The 21,536-nt window shown below is 40.5% G+C and overlaps 1 protein-coding gene across 6 annotated transcripts in view; it reads right to left on the bottom strand.

Moving 5' to 3' along the window:
- The window catches only part of STRN (striatin), a 110,870-nt gene that overhangs the window by 54,566 nt on the left and 34,768 nt on the right, over positions 1-21,536 (bottom strand). For all 6 annotated transcript variants that reach the window (XM_039529803.1, XM_039529804.1, XM_039529805.1 and 3 more), the window contains exons 3-5: positions 13,786-13,859; positions 11,040-11,118; positions 8,756-8,923 (exon numbers count right to left, since the gene is read on the bottom strand). In XM_039529803.1, the coding sequence (XP_039385737.1) occupies positions 8,756-8,923; positions 11,040-11,118; positions 13,786-13,859 (321 nt within the window). The remainder of the gene's footprint in view (positions 1-8,755; positions 8,924-11,039; positions 11,119-13,785; positions 13,860-21,536) is intronic.

The raw sequence follows: 21,536 nt of genomic DNA, 5'->3' as shown, positions 1-21,536 counted from the left end.
CCTGGTCACAGATGTGTGGCAGTAGAACGAGAGACGCTTCTAAAGTGAAGCTGTTGTCACTGGACCGAGTGTCTTCATTGGATCAATAAGAGTGGGACTTCAGAGAACACAGTAAGGTGTTGCTTGTTGTTTGAAGCATTACTCCTAATAATCCGCTAAAGTCAACTGGCCCAGTAGTTTTCCTTCAAAAGCCCTGTTTAAGCTCATCTGGTGAGAGTGTCTGGGTGTGGCAAAACCAGATGCTTTTGAAGCCCCACTCAGGTCAAAGCAAGAGGGAGACAGGAATAGAGGAAAGGAGGGGAAATAAATAGTGATTTTTAAAAATAAAATAGTTTTTCAATGTTATAATTGTTTTTATTTACTATTTGTGTCTACTTCACACGTTATTTTGGCATTATTTCCTTCCTCCAATTAAATTCAGAGGTTTAATTTTTTTTTCCAATAAACCATTTTATAAGCATGCTAACACACACTATGTATGTTCATCAGCCAGTACACAAAGAGCAGGTTGATTAAATGTGTAAGTGCTAAGAGGACTTATGGATGCAGGAATTACTCAGTATTCTGCCTTTTGGAGTAGAAAGACATTTAGTTGCTTAAGTCCTGGTGGGAATGGTTTATTTTACTCCAGAAAATAAATCAGGGTCATGGAAAAATGCTTAATTATTCTCCTGATGTTAGGGAGCAGATTCCATGACAGTTTTCACTTGAGTTTATTTTGCTCATGTGTAAGATGTGAAACAGAAACCAGCCTTATTAAAATAAAAAGGTGCAAATCCAGTTTGAGGTTAGAGAGAGAGAGTACAGCCCAATCAGCCTTAACCTTTAAAAAAGTGTTTTTTTAACAAATGTTAGAACTCTTGGAATGAGTTTTGATTGGCCATTTAAATGCAGTTTCTCATCTTTGAGCCCCTTTATCAAGTCCTCAGCATCATAAATTATCTATTTTATTATTAAACATTTTATTCTTTTATTCCATTTAATCAATTTTATTCTATGATATGTTTATTCTTCTGTCAATAATAAAAATATATCCTCAAAAAGAAATTAATTTGGACTACCTAGGATTCAGTTAAGGGGTAAAGTGATTAAAAATGAGATTTAAGGAATAAGCTAAAGATACTTAAATACTTTCATGTTGCACAAGGCTACATATGACATTTTAGTGAGGCAGTTTCCATTTGTTTGGTTTAATGATATAAAACTTTGATGTGGGAAAAGCACTCATTCTGCTCACTGCAGGCATTGGAAATTTCAAATGTTAATAGAAAGTTATTTTTAGTATCTGTTTCTGAGTTCATTCATGCTGAGAAGTTGTACTTATCTTCCGTAATGCAAGTGGGTTGATCTGAAGAAAGTGAACATAGCTCCCCTTTTAAATGCCATGAAACATATGGGAACAGGATTATCAATGTCAGGCCATCAAAATAATGTTTTCATAAATGGAATCAAAATCTTCCAGGAAGCATCCCAAATCCACATGATGTTCTTGAGTGTTAAAGTGTTCATGAGGATCTGTATATTAGCAGATATACAGGAATGTGTAAAAAGACAAATATTCAGCCATATGTCTAGTGACTACTGATATACGATACCATGAGCAGGAAAAACTTTAGCTCCTGACTTAAGTGATTTTCAGACAGTTGGAGTAAGTTGAGCATGGTGCTCCAAAAATACTGTCCAGCCAATCTACTGGAAATCCAGCATCAACATGTGAAAAGTTGAAACTATCCAGACTTAAAACAATTTTCTGAAGTAGTTAGAAAACTCACACATCTGCAATTAAGCATTTCAGTCTATTAGAAAAGAAAGTGACGGTCTTCACAGTACTACTGCAGTAGCAGCTCTGCCTACTGCTACCATCGTCCTCCCCACACAGGAACACTGAGATGAATAAAAGCAGCCTCCTAACACAGTCACCCCAAGCATTCCCAGCTTCTTCATGGAATTTTTCCCATTCTCACAGAGATGTAGCATTTACAGCCAACATTATAGCACTGAACATTAGAATACTGGTACTCCTTACGAAATTCTGCACTAAAAATTATGAGCCAAAAATAATAATTCTCAGCACAATATTTTAAAATGCTGCAAAATTCTGAAAATTGTATTTGTCAATAAATAAATGTGGAAGTTCCAGGATAGCAGTGGGAAGCACAGGCTACTGGCTGCACGAAGGTGGTTGGGGGTTCAGAAGGGGGTCTGGGTTCTGGGGGAGTGGGGCTTGGTGGGGTGGAGGTCCGGGTGCAGTTGGTTGGGGCAGTGGGGTTGAGGGACTCATCAGGGTGGGCTCAGCGGGGGTGGTCTTGGTGCAGAGGTGGGGGTCCAGATGCAGAGGGGGTGGGGATCAGTGAGGGAGCCAGGGCTTGAGAAGGGATCTGGGGCAGGGGGGTGAGGTTTGGCAGGGAGATTTTGGTATGGGGGGGGTCTGGATGCTTGGGGGATGGGCAGATGGGGAGCAGCTCCCCACACAGTGACCTCCTCCCCAACGCAGCTGAGGCGCAATGGGGGCAGGAAGTGGGGTGTGGGAAAGCATGTGGAGCTTCCTGCAGCCAGGGAGGATTCTGGGGGTGGGTCTGACCTGGCCCCAACCACTCCTAGCAGGGGAAGAACAAGTTTCATCCTTCCCCGCCCCCAGCCCAGCTCGGACTAGTAGCTGAGCCCAACACAGGATAAGAGCCACCTGGTGGGGCATCCCCAGCCCCCCATGGTGATTTCTCTGCTGGCTGCTCTGGGCAGCCCAACCGACATGCCTGTGCTGCAGCTTCCCTTTGTTTCTCCACCATTTTCTGTGGGCAAGCAAAGAAATCTGCGGGGGCCATGAATTCTGCACATATGCAGTAGCACAGAATTCCCCCAGGAGTAAATGCTGGCCATGAACATAGGTCAGGTGAGATATGGTATAATGGATGCATGCACACCAGGCATAAGAATTTTCCCCTCTTAAAAAAAGAGAACAAAAAAAACCCCATACAAAATAAAGTGATTACATTGTTGAGAGGAGAAGAGTATCCTCGTTTCCTCTAGAAACCTGATATCTGGACATTTGGATTGCATGCAGGGACAGGGGAAGAAGATAGGGTTTATCCGTACAACAGTAAGAGACATTTGGTAGAGGAGAGGAGGGAAATGAGAGATGTCTGTCTGTATGGTGGAAGGCAGTGAGCTAGTAGAGCTGATGGAGGCTGAGGACGCAACAGCAATTGCTGCACTTGGTGCAATGGTCTTATGTAAGATACTGTGCTAGAAGTAGGCAGTATAAAAGCATCACATCTGATCCTCTTCCTGGGGATCCCCAAGTGCAAAATTTGATTGGCATTTGGCAGACAAATTCCTTCACCACTGGCATGTAGGCAAGTACTTTTATTAAACATTGACTGCCACCATGGTGGATTGATTTAAATCATGATTTAAAAGCATCAAGTGGAAAGCCTAGATTTAAATAATCCATTTTAAATCTAATTGTACTTGTTATTTTCCAAGAAAGGTGCACTCTCATTGGCTGATAAAACCATTAAAATACGTGGACATACAATAAAATAGAGCCTTTACGCTAGATTTGGTACACAATTTTGCTATCTAGGAGGTATACTTTTATTTATATATATTTTCTTAAGCAATTATATAGATTAATATTTTCAGATTCATATTAATTGTACATTTTCAGGATGTTAGAAAATGTTGAGTGATATATTGCTTATTTAGAGATGCAGACTCACAGAAATGTAGAGCTAGAAGAGACCCTGAGAGGTCACCAAGTCCAGCCACCTGTGCTGAGGCAGGACCAAGTAAACCTAGACTATCCCTGACAGGCGTTTACCCAAGCTGTTCTTTTCCTTTACCAGATAATTAACTTTTTGGTCATGATTTGTGTCAAGCTGCATTAGGATGATAATTAGAATTTAAACACACAAAACAGCACATAAAATTTATTTTTATTACCAGAACAACCTTAAATGTTTTGGATATATAAATTTAACCCATTTCACATTTACATTTAAATGATATATTAAAACAGATGGACTAACTGCAATCAGTGAATGAAACTGATTATTTCAGGTCAGCCTGGGAAAATTTTCAAATATGCTTAAGTGAAAATGACTGGAACGTAAGTTGCTACTTGCCTAAGACTCTTCAAAATGAGTTACTTAGGCTGACTTATTGTGCCATATTAATAAAGCTTGACCTCAAAAGCTAGAAACGAGGGACAACATCTTTCTTTATATAGAAAAGTAGCCTTTAATTCAGTTTTTGATAGAGGCGCGTGGATTCAGCACATTTATTTTTTATTTAGATGTTTTAAGAGAATATAGTAAGTTTTGGCCTCAACATATTTTGTATTAAATTCAGATTTCCTTTAAGCAGATTTATTTTTTAAAAAGATTTAAAAAAATTTAAATTATCTTTTCATAAAAATGGATTTTTATCCACCTTGATTACAAATCATTTATGTGTTCTTTTACTGTGACATTATTACGTAATAGGAAGGTAGCCTAGACCTGTTCAAGTCCTAAGAAAAGTTATAAGTTATCACATTACAGAAGCCCTTTTAGCATCGCATCTTATTTTACTGTATTGAAGGTCTACATTTCACTGGCTAATAGGTCTTCACTTGGCATCCTTCAGTTTTTGTACTACCTTTCCTACAGTATTAATTTGATACCATTTTAGTTTGTATTAGCTTATTACTAACAACTTACATTCCAATAATAATAAAACACACATTTTCCATTTTTTAAAAATCTAAGTAATGACCATACTGTAGCTTTAAGTGTTTAACTCTTGAGATTTCCTCTCCACATTACATCTGCACATACTGAATGAGTTCTCTGTGTGGTAGTCACTTTGGCCAATCTGCTCTTTCTGTAAATTTCTATATTGTTATATTAAAAAAAAAATTTAAAACAATATAACTTACTGTGTCCTCTGTGCTTTCCCCGTCTTTTACTCTGAGATCTGGGCATCATTTCTCCTCAAACTGTAGCATGTTTTCTCTCTTTCCTTCTGTGCCTTTAAAAGCCCCTCTTTTCCCCTAGTTTGTGGTCTTTACTTCCTTCACCCATGTTCTTTTCCATCCCTTCTCAATCTGTCTTAGAGTTCCCATCAATTTTTCCTCTTTCTTCTTCTCTGTCATTTCCTTTTGCTCTTCTTCCGCATACCCTCTATCACAGCACCCTCCAATCACTTATTTCTCTACTACCACCACCAGCACCTCATATGCCTTCAGGCATTGTCTCCCTCCTGCCCCCAGTCACAAGCTTATTCTGGCTTCATAACCTTCCACCAGCTCTCCATACACCATGGATGTGGGGAGGAGGTGCAGCTGATTGAAATCCTCTATTCTTTCCCCCTCTTGGGGAAGTAAGCTGTCTGGGACTAATGGGGTGCCTCACTCTGGATACTCTTTCCTCTGGGCCACTAGAGAGTGAGTTGGGCCATCTAAACTTTGCCCCAATTCTTCCCACAATTTAGGCAGAAGTGTTTCTGAGGGTATGTCAACACCGCAATTACACACTCGCAGCTGGCCTGTCCCAGCTGACTCGAGCTAAGGGGCTATTTAACTGCAGTGTTTGAGTTTGGGACCCTCCCAGCCCTCAGGGTCCTAGAACCCAGGCTCCAGCCAAGCCTAAACATCTACACAAAATTAAACAGCCCCTTAACCCAAGTCAGCTGGCACGGGCCAGCCGTAGGTTTTTAATTGCAATGTAGAAATACTCTGAGGCTGATTTGCTTGGGTGTAGGGATTGACAGTCAGAGGTCTCTGAAGGCTGAACAAATATTCTGACTAGGACTTGGTTCATCCTGCTTGCCCTTAATCTCAATCACATACTCAGCACTGGTGCTCTTCAAGAGATTGAGGAAACAGACAGGCTGTGCAGCCCATCAGGACTGAAATAAAGGGAGCGAAGCATGGAATACCTCCTGCACTGAAATATATGATATGATGGTTGATCTCCTATGCACATGTACCCTAGAATCCAAAATTTTCACAGGTGGCTAGTTATACACTCTGCCCTGCAAGAGTTCTTCTCAACCCTGACATCCTTCACTTCTAAGACTAAGCAAACCAGAGGTCTGAGCTGACATCTGCAAACACAGAGTAATTTGAAGAATGCAGAAACAAGCTCAGAATAACTCCACCATGAAATCCTCATATAACTGAGGGTCTATACACGAACTGAACCATAAACATTTGTCATGTTCCACACACCCAGATGCTCAGCTCAACTCTTCTCAGCAGTTAGTGACCCTGTGCATTACAAGTGAGATGAGAACATAGCAATTTCTCAGGTTGCACATGCAATACCATAATCCTGCAACTGCAAGTCTTCTAGAGCGACAGATAATTGGTGGATCACTTAACACTCACAGCCAGAAATAGCTTGCAAATGCAAATGTTAACCTTATTCAAGTTTTTGTTGTAGCCGTGCAGGTTCCAGGTATTAGAGAGACAACCTCTGTTGGTGAAAGACACAAGCTTTCAAGCTACACAGAGCTACTCTTTGGGTGACCTGGAAAGCTTGTCTCTTCTACCAACAGAAGTTGGTCCAATAAAAGATATTACCTCACCCACCTTGTCTCTCTATCCTTATTCAAAACAGACCTAGCTCTGTAAGATCAAAGCTTATGGAGACGAAATCTGAAGGAACAGTTACACCCCCACTACATGCATAGTTCTCAAAAAGGAGAACTGAGTTGCTGAAGGAGGCAAAATTAAGTATCTGGTGCCACCAACTCCAAGGCCTATCTCCTCTAATGAGCATCTTCCTAACAGGTATCTTTAAATATACTAGCTCAGCTCCATTATTCAATCCAATTTACCCATTACATATCTCCCTATCTGGAGCCCTCTTCCATTCAAACTAATAGAAAATGACACTCCACTAATCTCAAGTAAAACAAAAGGAGGCAGAGGGAGCTTAACTCCCACTTTACCTCAAACAAATCATTCACAAACTGAAAGCTACATATGCATTCAGAACTCACTATTTCTTCAAGGCTGGAACAAAAATGAAAAACTATCATAGGAGGACTGGGAGAGAAATAAAGAGGATAAATATGGAAAGGGAGAATAATGTATCTGCCAAACCCAATATCAGTATTCTACAACAAATAGTCAATTCCATTATGTTACTACATCAGAGCAGCAAGGCTGACTCAGCAGCAGCCCTTGCCAACCAGAGGATATCCTACTCAGGGCAAGGCTTACTAAATATTTAGAAGTACAAAATAATTTAACAGGTTGTGGTCCCCTCATATGCCCTAATTCCTCATTTAAAGGAATAATTTTAATTATAGAATGAAAATGAGTTAATTAAGTAACTTCTCTCCACACATGCCTGATGTCAGTACAATTATCTATTGTCTGGGATTATTGTGAACTCCCTTTGGAAATTAGGTGCCACATAAAGCAGTTGTACTTCAGAAGAAAAGGACACTACCTCTGCTACATTTAAACCATACCTGCTTGTGAAACAAGAGGCCAGTCCTAGACAAACAAGGGTCTACTGCTTGTTGGTGGTAATACTACCTATGGGAGTACAGAGCTCAGGCACACATTTTTAATCAAAATGACTCTGCATCATTTTTATTAGTTTAAGCTCTTCAAAGCTACAGTATTTCAGTCAAGAACCAAGTAATAATTTTGCTGAACACCTAAAGTGAGCTTCAGAAATTAATGGTAGTAAGTGTGGCAAGAAAAAGATTTAAAAAGTTTATTTACAATACTTTCAGCATAATATTATTGCGTAAACAAAACAGAAGGATTAGACACAACTTGAAAAGATTAGATTTTTATTGGTAAATGTTGATAAACATCAATTTCACTGTATACACACTAACCAGCAAAAAATATTTTCCTGGATAACTGAAATTTACAAATAGGTAAAGAAAGAAAAATTGTGCTTGAGAACTTAAAGTTTGATCTAAGTCTAAAATCTTGACAGTTTGTGTTTTAATGGTTATAAAGCTTTAATTTTTTGAGTCTCAATGTCAACTGTCATTAATTGTCCCCCTCCCCACAATGCCTAACACACCATAATTTCCCAAACCTGTGAAAATTTAAATCAATAAAAATTAAAATCAATACTTAAATATAAATCAGCATTATCCATCAAATTTAAAAATAATTAAGTTTGGCAAAGCCTAAGCATAAGCATTGAACTTTGCTCAATTTGACTCATTGTACCACATTTGCAACAGTATTAGAAATATATCAAAAAAGGATTGGCATGAGCATATGGAAGCTACACTTAGAGTATACCCAGAATATCACATACTTATCCATGTAAACACTAGTGACAAAGTTGGAGAGTTATAACAGTTAAAACTTATCCATGTTCAAAATGTTTTCAGATACTATAAATAAAATCCTCTGCTTACTAGAGATTATACTGTTATAACAGTAAGCACTATCTACCAGAATGCAGAGGCCTCTAATCTATATTAAGGTTTCCAATAAACTAAAGAAATAACTGACCCTGGCAGTTGGTATTTTTTCTTAAGCATTTAACAACAGATGTATCACAAATCAGAAGGTTTGATTTCCTAATGGCACCTTCCAACGGAAATAAAATTAAGATTCTCATAAAGAAGCAATATACTTACTTAGAGAAGTGTGGCTTCCATATTCATCCTTTAAAATTTTTAAATAGAATTGCCTAGAAATATTCAGTCAGTTTGAAGACTAAAAAGTATAAGTTTTCAAATGAACAAACTAGATTTATAATAATAATTTGTTATCCTAGGCACTTACCCAATCATCGCGTTTTCTTTAATCTCAGCCTCTGTACCATTTACCATTGATTCTTGATTTTTGTCATTTTCCCTGTCTGATGCATCACTTGAGATGCCCAACAAAGCTCGCACTCGTTTTGACTTCACATCCAGTATAGTGTCAGTGTAACCCACCTCCTGTAGATACCTGTATGAACAGAACTCATGCTAGTCTTTCATGCAGATCTCAATAATATACCCTGTTATTTATTGATTTAAATTGTAAGCTTCTCCCTAAACTCATCTTCAGTACAATGCTTAGCAAAGCATGGTACTGCGCTAATGAAACATGCTAAGAAATTGTCTTGTACCAGCTGCAGAGGGGATCGTCTCTTGCAGTACCAGTCTCTACAGTCACTGAGAAAATCAAAGAGCCTAGCAGTCAGTGTTTATACAATACGTTATTCATTACATTTACCAAAATAGATGGAAGAGGACTTTAACTTAAAATATCTGCAATTTATTCATAAAAATGTCAGTTAGTTACAACATACCACAACCATTTTATTCATCAAGAGAAGTTCATGGAAATCTAAACCAAACTTTAAAAAAAGTAAAACTTAAATTCTGTCCCTTAGATGACCACTAGACAAAGCCTGTAAACACCTATTGTGTCAACTTCCCATTCCGTTACTGTAGCTATAATAGGACAAACATATGATTTTACGATGTAATGTATTTTGTACAGATCTAGTCTTCATCATTTTATTAATCTTAAATATTCCTGCAGAACGTGCATTTGGCTCATGTGCATAAGAAGTGAAAGTACGACCTAGTAAACTGAGCCTGGGATTGGGATGCACGAGTTCTAAAACTGGCTCTACCAATAATATGCTGCATGGTATTGGGTGAGTCAATCTTTCCTCATCTGTAAAATAGAGCTAATGTTACTGACCTCATAGGGGTGTTATGAGGATTAATTGGTCAATACTGTAAAGGTCTCTGAGGATGTAAGTCCTCATTGCCGATGTAATTGTTGTTGTTAATGCAAGGAGTGGCTTGTATTAATGGGAGAAAGAGTCAGTGCTGGTGGGAGAAAGAGTCAGTGCTGAATTTCTGGCAGCCCCATAAGTTAATTATGCAAAATTAAGTCTGTATTTAATTTAAGCATCAATTTTATAATATATGATGCTGAATCATGTATAAAACAGCACGATCTTCTTTAAGATTCAGAGAGGGAGACTTGTCCTCAAACCATTGAGTCGTAGCCAAGAAAATATTTGTTTATTTAAAATGTGCCCAAACTATGGATACACATACATTAAATAATAATCCATTCAACAAAAAAACTGGTCCAGTGCTAAAAGTTATAAGGCCTTTCAGGAAGAAAAACAAACAAAAAAACAAAAAAAAAAGCAGACGTTTCTCCTACCCACTCAGTCCTCCCCAACAAAAAAGTATGGAAACTCAGGTAAGCTTTGCAGCATGACCTGAAAATCACCAGAACCTGACTCTGACAGAATAGGGTATAGGGTTTATGTGGAGGCAGACTGGGTTACACAATAGAGGACCTTTCACTGACATTGCCTTGCAACAAGAACCAGACCATTTAAAGCAAGGGGCTGTTAACTGATAACGGCGGTGATATTTCATAGTTAGGGGGACAGACACTTGGATAAAATATATAAGTTTTGACCCCGTTTTATCAAAGTGCATGCACTTTCCATTACAGCATTTCAAAATCACTGTAGATTACTATTGTATGTTCTCACTGCTATTATTTTAAATTTATTGCAATAATCACAATAAATAGCAGGAAGTTTATTATATGGAGCCAACTCTTGCACTAGAAAATTAAATATGTCAAGAACTGAAAACTACAACACAGATGGTGGTGTTCTAGTCCTTTTGGATTGGAAGCTCCTTGAGGCAAAATTGTCATGTGTTTCCATACAAAAATTGAAAAAAAAAACTGTGAAAAAGATTTTATATTTGTCATTAGATTTTTGTGAATTTTCTTAAACCAAATTTGAATCCCCCTCCCACTAGTTTTCTCCATTTTTTTCCCTTTTGTCACTGAAAGCATATGAAAAGTGGCGAGTAGTTTGCTCCCCTCTGACTTTTTACTTTTTCTATTCTGCAATTTATCAAAACTTCTCAAACTTTGGAAAAGTTAGAGTGACAAAAGGAAAAGTTAACCCAACTCTGCCACTCTTTTCACAAAAGAGAAAAGTCTAATGGAAATCTTTAAGAAAAGCCCAGTGACACATTCAATTTCCAAGCTTGTTTGTATCTAGCTCCCTTGTTTGATCTTTGACACTTACTGTCTCAGCAGCTGTCGCCCTTGTTTCCAGATTAGTTGACTATTTTGTTGGGGCTGAACCTCTGTTTCATTCCCTTCATCTGGAAAAGATTTTATTAAAATCAGTTTTTTCAGTCTTATTTTTAAAGCTCTTAAAATAAGTGCAGCTCTGCAGTATTACCTATGAGAACACACTATAAAGACTGCCAGCAGCATACTACTGTATTCTGAGAACAAATTATACTTGTCATCAGCGCCTTCATATTACCATTATTTCCCAATATAAAACCCAGCATCTCACTGGTTCCAACTCCTTTTCTTCACAAAGATGCGGTCATATGCATATATCTGGAAATCTGTACTAGTGTTTTCTGTAGTGATCACATATTTTAAGGTTAATTAGGTTCTTATAAAATGAAAAAAATCATTACAAAAACACCATATTGGTTCCCACGGCATTTGACACGATATCAATCCTTAAAGTTTACCCAACCAATGTCTAAGATTTGGACATGGAGACATATCTCAGTCAGGCCTACTTACAGATTAATTGAAATATGGCTGAACTTTAAGTTTTTATGTGGGGGAAGCTGTTTTTGTTTAGACAATAGGCAGTTTTCTTCTGGCCATGGTTATTTTAATAGTTATTCAACATATTTTCATCAAATTTTTACCTGAAAATAATCTTTTATTTAAAACCACAACTAAGTTTTTCCTTTAACCCAGATAAAGCTATTATGGCATAAACAAATGTGCTGCTGCCCTGTCAGCTCAGCCTTAAAAATAAATACATATAGAAGTGCCATATGAATGTTAAGTACTATTATGACTTTGAATCTACAAACTTGCTCAGGAATAGCAATGAGAAATAATCAGTCATTCAGACATTGATTTTCTGAAGACAGCTGAACACAGCTGGATCCATCGTACAATTATCAAAACCTGCGCTAGATAAAGCCAAGAGACTTTTATGCATCAAGACTGAAGTAAATTCACACTAACTCCTCTTCAGACAGGAAACCTGGCGGTTGTCTATATTAAGGTTGAAGTAAAGACATCTCAGAGAGATCTCTGCTTCCCCCCAAAATTGAGGACAGATCCATTATTCTTCAGGAAGGAGATTGAAAGAACTTGGACTGCTTGCCAAATGGCACAGAAGAGCTCTTTGAGAATGTCACCTAAATACAGATCAGAGTTGAATGCCTTGATTAGGAGAATTATAACCAGAATTATTAGAACCTCCAAGGTACCACAGAGAGAATAAGCAGGATGTATCACTGGAAATAAGCCTCAATATTTTTTCTGACTTGGTCTAAGAGAATCATGCAGATGTGCGTGGATCTATGTGCAGTAAAGCAAGTACAACTCGCATGGACTAGAAATAATAGAAAAATCTCCATCCTGAAAGCATATGAAAAAAACAGCTTTAGATCCCATATGGTGCAAAAACCTCCATTCTTTTAAGCAGCTACATGTAGGATGTAACAGAATTGAGTATTCTTCCAGTCTGGGTACAAGAGCGGAGTAGCACTATTCTGTAAGAGATGAGAAATAAGATGCCTCAGTTTGTGCTTCATTGTATTTTCTGCAGTTTGGGAAGGGAAGGTGTTGTCGAGAATTTGACAGGTAAGTGTTTTTAGACCATCTTCAGCACCCAGTAAAATAGGGATTTGCCGGACTCAGTTAACCAGGAAAGTCTCCTTCCAGTGAATGGCAGGGGTGAAGTGTGCAGAAATGACTTTCATGTAGGCTTTTTTTATTGGCTGTATGGGAGAATAAAGCTGTGGAATAATTTCTGCTTATTCCTTCCTCTTCTCAAGGACTTGTTGCATAATCTGGATCCTGGGGGGAAAGTCCATTTGGTAAGGTTTATTTTACTGATCAGAACAAAAGGAATTCCAATTCCTTCTCTTTTGTGGCTCAAAGTCACTCCATTTCTTTATGAGGAGTAGATGATTCATCTTCGAGGGATAACCCAAGAAAGCTATCCATAGATACAGGGGAGAATTGTTCTGGTCCAAACTTGTATTCACCATTTGTTATATATTTATTTTCCAGTTGTCACTGAAATTTTATAAAATTCTATAGTATGTACCTTCAACTTTAGTTTACCTCTAACACATTTGTTTCAATTTTTCTGGAATCCAACCAAGATCATGAATCAGGAAATGATGTACACCTCTACCCCAATATAACATGACCTGATATAACACAAATTCAAATATAACATGGTAAAGCAGCGATCCTGGGGCGTGGGGTGGGAGCTGCGCACTCCGGCGGATCGAAGAAAGTTTGATATAACGCGGTTTCACCTATAACGCGGTAACATTTTTTGGATCCCGAGGACAGCGTTATATTGGGGTAGAGGTTTACTAAGCATTTTGAATTTATTGCTGTTGCATTACACTGCTATTGTTAATGCACAACAATTCTTCTATTCCTCCAATACAAGATTCTCCAGATGTGTTTTCTCCACCTTTCTGTGACTCCACAACTTTCTTGAATTTTGATCTGAAGAGGAGAGAATAGATATATTCTGCAGCATCCAGTTTTTTTACTTGAGCTCATTTGATGGCCTAATTACAGATACTTAAGAAACAAACTGTACCTATAATATCAGTGTTACAAACTGCACTGGCTCACATTTGTCTTTTGCAACATTAAGCAATCTTTACTATCCTCTTTGTGTCCACTAAGTTGTTCAACAAACTGTAGCTAAAATTACAGGAGAACTTTATACCATATTTCCCTCACTGTTAAATTCTTACCAGAATCATAGTTTGGAGGCTTCATATCTCCCTGATTCAATTCTGTTCCGTATTTTAATTTGTGGTATTTAGCTCTGAAAAAGAAAAGGCAAAAGGAACTCTATTAACTCATTTAAAGGATGCTTGTAGATGCACAAATACCATACGTCCGTTTTAGAAAGATATTTTTCCATTCTGCCCGCCCCAACCCCCTCCAAAAAAATAACCTCCGTCCAATTTATTTCAGCAGAACTAAAAGCAGGGGTGAAAGTAAGTTAGGCCACTTACTAGTATGGGCCGGGGGGGGGGCCCTCTGGCCCCCAGAAGGGGCAGGGCTGGGAGGTCAGTATCCCCCAACCAGCCCTTTCAGGCTGCCTGGCCCGTGCTGCCCGGGGCTCCCGTATTGATTTAAAGGGCCCAGGACTCTGGATGCCACAGCTGCGCTAGCAGCAGTGGTGTCCGGAGCCCTGGGCCCTTTTAGATCGTCGGCCCCAGGGCAACTGCTCCCTTCACCCCCTGCCCGTCGGAGGCTGCGGGGGGGGGGGGGTGTGGGGGCAATGGGGCAGCGACATTAAAGTGCTGCAGGGCCCTTTGCCGTGGCAGTGCTTTAACATTGCTGCACCCCCCACCGACCAGGGGGCGGAGGGTGGGCGCACAAAGGAACGTTAAAGCGCTGCCGTGGCAAAGGACCATAATTAAAGCACTGCCAGCAATGTGTGTGTCCCCCCCCCCCCCCCCCCCCCCTGTTGGCAGACGACCCCGGCAGGGGGGGGGGGGGGGGGAGGGAAAAAAACAAAAACGAAAGCAGCGCTTTAGTAGTCCTTTGCCGCGGCAGTGCTTTGAGGATCCTTAAATCGCCGCTGCAGCAAAGGACCGTCCTTAAAACGCTGCTGCGGCAGAGCTTTAACATCGCTTCCCACCCCCTGTCGGTGGCTCCCGACGGGGAGGCTAAAGGGGCAAGGACATTAAAGCACTGCTGTGGCTGAGTATGGGCTGGTGCAGGTTCAGGGTACTGGCCTGTACCGGCTCACTTTCACCCCTGACTAAAAGGAAGCTATGTTCCTATTTTTCTCCCCACATCTCTCTCTCTAGTGCTTTAAGATACTGGAATGTATTAGTAAGTGAATAATTACATAATCAGAAATACCAATACATAGCAAAAGGAACAGAACATTTTATATATAGATATAAGAAAAACATTCTCATATATATATATATATATATATATATATATATATATATATATATATATATATACATACACACACACACACACACACACACATACATACACACACACTTACAGAGAATGTTTTTATTTTTCATGGACATGTGCTTCTTCTAAGATGGAGCTGCTTTGGTGTTTTCCCCATTTTCTCTCACTATCACTCAACTGCCAAATATCTTTTATTCTCTATGGCTATGTCTACACTACAGATTGCTGCTGGCATTATGTCATGTCGGTCAGTGGTATGAAGAAGTGCAATTCCAGCTGTGCCATCAGAAGTCTGTAGCGTACACACAGTTATATTGGCAAAACTGTGCTTACCCCAATATAACTTCTCTCTCTCACGGGGGGGAACAGCTTTGCCAGTATAGCTGCATCCACACTAGAAGCACTTTGCCAGTGTAATATACCCTAATTCCTATAGTGGTAAGGTGCTCCTAACATAGACATACTCATATGTCACCTTAGAATCATCATCTTACAATTCTCATTCCTCCACGGTTAACACACATTTGGGCTCAATCAACTTTACCTAGTTGTATTCTCCCCACTACTTCACTTTCTCCCCAAAGTATTTTTAACACTGTGATGAGATAAGCCTTGAATAGGGTTCTATGATAAGGTCTTAAATACCTGTAGCAGTCAGTGGTCTATCAGCCGTTTTCAAACTGTGGGTTAGGACCCCAAACCCGTTTTCAAACTGTGGGTTAGGACCCTGTCACAACCTCATTTTAATGGGGTCACCAGGGCTGGCGTTAGACTTGCTGGGGCCTAGGGTCGAAGCCCAAGCCCCACCGCACAGGGCCAACGCCCAAGTGCTTCAGCCCTGGCAGCGGGGCTCAGGCTTCAGTTTCAGCCCTGGACGGCAGGGCTTTGGCTTTGGTTCCCCCCGTCTGGAGTGGCACCACAGCAGGGCTCAGGCTCTGGCCGCACCTCCTGGGGTCACGTAGTAATTTTTGTTGTCAAAAGGGGGTTGCAGTACAATGAAGTTTGAGAACCCTGGAAACACCACTGCTAAACTTGCTCACTGGGTCATGAGCTAGTTTGTGCAGCTATGGAGAACTTTAAGAAAAATGTTCAGCATATTGAAGTCCTATGGGGACAATCAGAGAGTGTACCATGTGATACGACAGAATGTGCCTCAAAATAAGGTTCCAAAAACCAGCGGTTGGAAGTCTTGCTTTTGCAGAATCAGTATCCAGGGATTCAGGCATTGACAAAGTAGTAATGAGTAGCAAAAGTAGTACACATGGATATAGGTTTACAGAAAAAATATGATATTGCATTACATGACATTACCTCTGGACAAACTGGAGAAATGGTCTAAAGCAAATAGGATGAAATTTAATAAGGACAAATGCAAAGTACACCACTTAGGAAGGAATAATTAGTGGCACACATACAACGGGTCACAGTGGACCACAAGCTAAATACGAGTCAACAGTGTAATGCTGTTGCAAAAAAACCAAACATCCTTCTGGATGGAGGAACCAACTAGGGGAAAAGCTCTTCTTGATCTGCTGCTCACAAACAGGGAAGAAATAGTAAAGGAAGCAATAGTGGATGGGAACCTGGGAGGCAGTGACCATGAGATGGTCGACTTCAGGATCCTGACACAAGGAAAAAAGGAAAGCAGTAGAACAGAGATCCTGGACTTCAGAAAAGCAGACTTCGACTCCCTCAGGGAACTGATGGGCAAGGTCCCCTGGGAGAATAACATGACGGGGAAAGGAGTCGAGGAAAGCTGGCTGTATTTTAAAGAAACCTTATTGAGGTTGCAGGAACAAACCATCCCGATGTGTAGGAAGAAAAGTAAATATGGCAAGCGACCAGCTTGGCTTAACAGTGAAATCCTTGCTCGTCTTAAACACAAAAAAACAGCTTACAAGAAGTGGAAGATTGGACAAATAACCAGGGAGGAGTATAAAAGTATTGCTCAGGCATGCAGGTGTGAAATTAGGAAGGCCAAATCACACTTGGAGTTGCAGCTAGCCGGAGATGTTAGGAGTAACAAGAAGGGTTTCTTTAGGTATGTTAGCAACAGGAAGAAAGTCAAGGAAAGTGTGGGCCCCTTGCTGAATGAGGGAGGGAACCTAGTGATGGAGGATGTGGAGAAAGCTAGTGTACTCAATGCTTTTTTTGCCTCTGTCTTCACAGACAAGGTCAGCTCTCAGACAGCTGCACTCTGCAGCATGGTATGGGGAGGAGGTGACCAGCTCTCTGTGGAGAAAGAAGTAGTTCGGGACTATTTAGGAAAGCTGGACGAGCACAAGTCCATGGGGCCGGATGCGCTGCATCCGAGGGTGCTAAAGGAGTTGGCCGATGAGATTGCAGAGCCATTGGCCATTATCTTTGAAAAATCATGGTGATCGGGGGAGGTCCCGGACGACTGGAAAAAAGCTAATGTAGTGCCCATCTTTAAAAAAGGGAAGAAGGAAGATCCAGGGAACTACAGGCCAGTCAGTCTCACCTCAGTCCCTGGAAAAATCATGGAACAGGTCCTCAAGGAATCAATCCTGAGCCACTTAAAGGAGGGGAAAGTGATCAGGAACAGTCAGCGTGGATTCACCAAGGGCAAGTCATGCCTGACTAACCTAATTGCCTTCTATGATGAGATAACCGGCTCTGTGGATGAGGGGAAAGCAGTGGATGTGCTATTTCTGGACTTTAGCAAAGCTTTTGATACAGTCTCCCACAGTATTCTTGCCAGCAAGTTAAGAAGTATGGGCTGGATGAATGGACGGTAAGGTGGATAGAAAACTGGCTAGATGGTCGGGCTCAACGGGTAGTGATCAATGGTTCCATGTCTAGTTGGCAGCCGGTATCAAGTGGAGTGCCCCAAGGGTCGGTGCTGGGGCTGGTTTTATTCAATATCTTCATTAACGATCTGGAGGATGGTGTGGACTGCACCCTTAGCAAGTTTGCAGATGACACTAAACTGGGAGGAGTGGTTGATACGCTGGAGGGTAGGGATAGGATACAGAGGGATCTAGACAAATTAGAGGATTGGGCCAAAAGAAATATGATGAGGTTCAACAAGGACAAGTGCAGAGTCCTGCACTTAGGACGGAAGAATCCCATGCACTGCTACAGACTAGGGACCGAATGGCTGGGCAGCAGTTCTGCAGAAAAGGACCTAGGGGTTACGGTGGACGAAAAGCTGAATATGAGTCAACAGTGTGCCCTTGTTGCCAAGAAGGCTAATGGCATTTTGGGTTGTATAAGTAGGGGCATTTCCAGCAGATCGAGGGATGTGATCATTCCCCTCTACTCAGCACTGGTGAGGCCTCATTTGGAGTACTGTGTCCAGTTTGGGGCCCCACACTACAAGAAGGATGTGGATAAATTGGAGAGAGTCCAGCGGAGGGCAACAAAAATGATTAGGGGGCTGGAGCACATGACTTATGAGGAGAGGCTGAGGGAACTGGGATTGTTTAGTCTGCAGAAGAGAAGAATGAGGGAGGATTTGATAGCTGCTTTCAACTACCTGAAAGGGGGTTCCAAAGAGGATGGATCTAGACTGTTCTCAGTGGTAGAAGATGACAGAACAAGGAGTAATGGTCTCAAGTTGCAGAGGGGGAGGCTTAGGTTGGACATTAGGAAAAACTTTTTCACTAGTAGGGTGGTGAAGAACTGGAATGGGTTACCTAGGGAGGTAGTGGAATCTCCTTCCTTAGAGGTTTTTAAGGTCAGGCTTGAAAAAGCCCTGGCTGGGATGATTTAGTTGGGTTTGGTCCTGCTTTGAGCAGGGGGCTGGACTAGATGACCTCCTGAGGTCCCTTCCAGCCCTGAGATTCTATGATTCTATGATGTATTAGCAGGAGTGTTGCAAGTAAAACACAAGAAGTAATTCTTCTGCTCTACTTTGCACTAATTAGGCCTCAGCTGGAGTATTGTGTCCAGTTCTGGTTGCCACATTGCAGGAAGGATGTGGACAAATTGGAGAGAGTCCAGAGAAGAGCGACAAAAATGATTAAAGGTCTAGAAAACATGACCTATGAGGGAAGATTGAAAAAAATTGGGTTTGTTTAGTATGGAAAAGAGAAGATTGAGAGGGGACATGATAATAGTTTTCAAATATGTAAAAAGGTTGTTACAAGGAGGAGGAAGAATTTTTTTTGTTAACCTCTGAGGATAGGCCAAGAAGCAATTGGCATAAATTGCACCAAGAGAGGTTTAGGTTGGACACTAGGGAAAAACTTCCTGTCAGGGTGGTTAAGAACTGGAATAAATTGCCTAGGGAGGTTGTGGAACCTCCATCATTGGAGATTTTTAAGAGCAGTTAGACAAATACCTGCGAGGAATGGTTTAGATAATACTTAGTCCTGCTATAAGTGCAGGAGACTGGACTAGATGACCTCTCGAGGTCCCCTCCAGTTCTATGATAAATGTATGAAACTTCATACAACATGTGGTAGATAAATTTCCTACTTAAAAAATTGTACTAAACTGAAGCAGAGAGGTTAAATGACACACAACAACTATATGGTGTGATAGACCCAGGTCAGTTGGGAACAGCAGAGTAGTAGAAGGGAGATATACTGTTTTCTGTTCCCTGAGTGACCAGAGCAGGGGCTGCTCAAGGCTAATGAGAACACCTGACTCCAATTAACCTGCTAAGAGTCAGGTGAGGCTGTTAAGCACCTGACTCTAATTAAGGCCCCTCTGTTGCTATAAAAGGGCTCAATCCAGTCAGACCAAAGGGAGCCAGAGGAGAAGAAGTGTGTGCGAGGAACTGGGAGCAAGAAGCTGAGAGTGAGTAGGCATACTGCTGGAGGACTGAGAAGTACAAGCATTATCAGACATCAGGAGGAAGGTGTTGGGAGGAGGCCATGGGGAAGTAGCCCAGGGAGTTGTAGCTGTTGTGCAACTGAACCAGGAGGCACTCTAGACAACGACAGTCCACAGGGCCCTAGGCTAGAACCCGGAGTAGAGGGCGGGCCCGAGTTCCCCCCAAACCTCCCAACTCCTGATCAAACATAGGAGGAATTGACCTGGAAGGTCTCTGGGCTGTTTCCCAACCTATAGGGTGAATCTGTGAGGCAAGCAAATCTGCCAATAAGCGCAGGACCCACCAAGGTAAAGGAGGAACTTTGTCACCATGGCAAAATTCAGATCTCATTATTCTGAGTCCTGTACTTCAAAACACCAGACCATGCTTCCTCACATAGAGGCAAATTCCTATACTTCACATGATGCAAGCATCAGCTAGCAAATCCACTCATCTACTCTCATTATGCTAAAATCAGATGGTGACTGATAAGGCAGAACAGTGTCTCAGGAGGGAAGCTCCATGAGAGGCAAAGGAGGAGTTCCCCTTTCCCATACCATGCACACACTAGTAGCAAGTATCACAATTCTTCTAAACAGTGAGTTGTCCAGTGTTGACCCAGGTTCCTCTGACCCAAGTTTACAAGATAATACGTGTTCCTGCTTAACATCCTTAATTTAAAATGGGCTAGTATTTCCTGGCGGTTGAATATTCTTGTTCCTTACTTCCTTTCATTGCCTCCCTCTTCTTATTGTTTATTTTTAAACATAATAGCGCAGATGTATCAAACTAATAGAATTCAACAATGTTCATGAAAAGGAGTAATTCCTGATATTGAGAGATTCTTCCACAGAATATAAGATTACAGTCAATACATGGATCACTGAAGTCAAACATTGTTTTACAGTGACAAAAGAGATCAGAGGGTCTATTTAAAATACTAAGCCTTAGGCTCCAGACAAAATTTGTCCAATCTTTCGGCTGCACTTCTTGGCAAGTCAAAGATATATTTTTGTCTACTTTATACTGGTTAAAGGAGTGAACAGAAAAGAAGTTTTAAGTTTTTCTACAATAATCCCCATTGAGCGAGAAACTAAGAGAATTCCATTTGATGTGGTATTAGGCAAGCAGTTTACAGAAGTCTAATAAACTGATCTAAATGAAGTTAATTAGGGCTGCCAATTAATTGCAGTTAACTGACGCAATTAACAAAAAAATTAATTGCGAGTAATCGCAATTTTAATCGCACTGCTAAACAATAGAATACCAAGTGAAATTTATTAAATATTTTGGATGTTCTTCTACATTTTCAAATATATTGATTTAAATTACAACACAGAATACAAAGTGTACACTGCTCAATTTATATTATTTTTTATTATAAATATTTGCCCTGTAAAAACGATAAACAAATAGTATTCACCTCAGACAAGTATTGTAGTGCAATCTCTTTATCATGAAAATGCAACTTACAAACGTAGATTTTTATTTATTTTTTTTGTTACATAACTGCACTTGGAGCAGTTATGAAGCACTTGGAGGAGAGGAAGGTGATCAGGAACAGTCAACATGGATTCACCAAGGGCAAGTCATGCCTGCCAACCTGATTGCCTTCTATGATGAGAACTGGCTCTGTGTATATGGGGCAAGTGGTGGATGTGATATATCTTGACTTTAGCAAAGATTTGATACGGTCTCCCACAGTATTCTTGCCAGCAAGAAAAAAAAGTAGTATGAACTGGATGAATGGACTATAAGGTGGAGAAATATAAG

Source organism: Mauremys reevesii, linkage group 3 (genome assembly GCF_016161935.1).
Source record: "Mauremys reevesii isolate NIE-2019 linkage group 3, ASM1616193v1, whole genome shotgun sequence".
NCBI classification, from domain to species: Eukaryota; Metazoa; Chordata; order Testudines; family Geoemydidae; genus Mauremys; species Mauremys reevesii.
The sequence above is the reverse complement of the archived record's forward strand: the minus strand, read 5'-3'. Positions and strand labels throughout refer to the sequence as shown.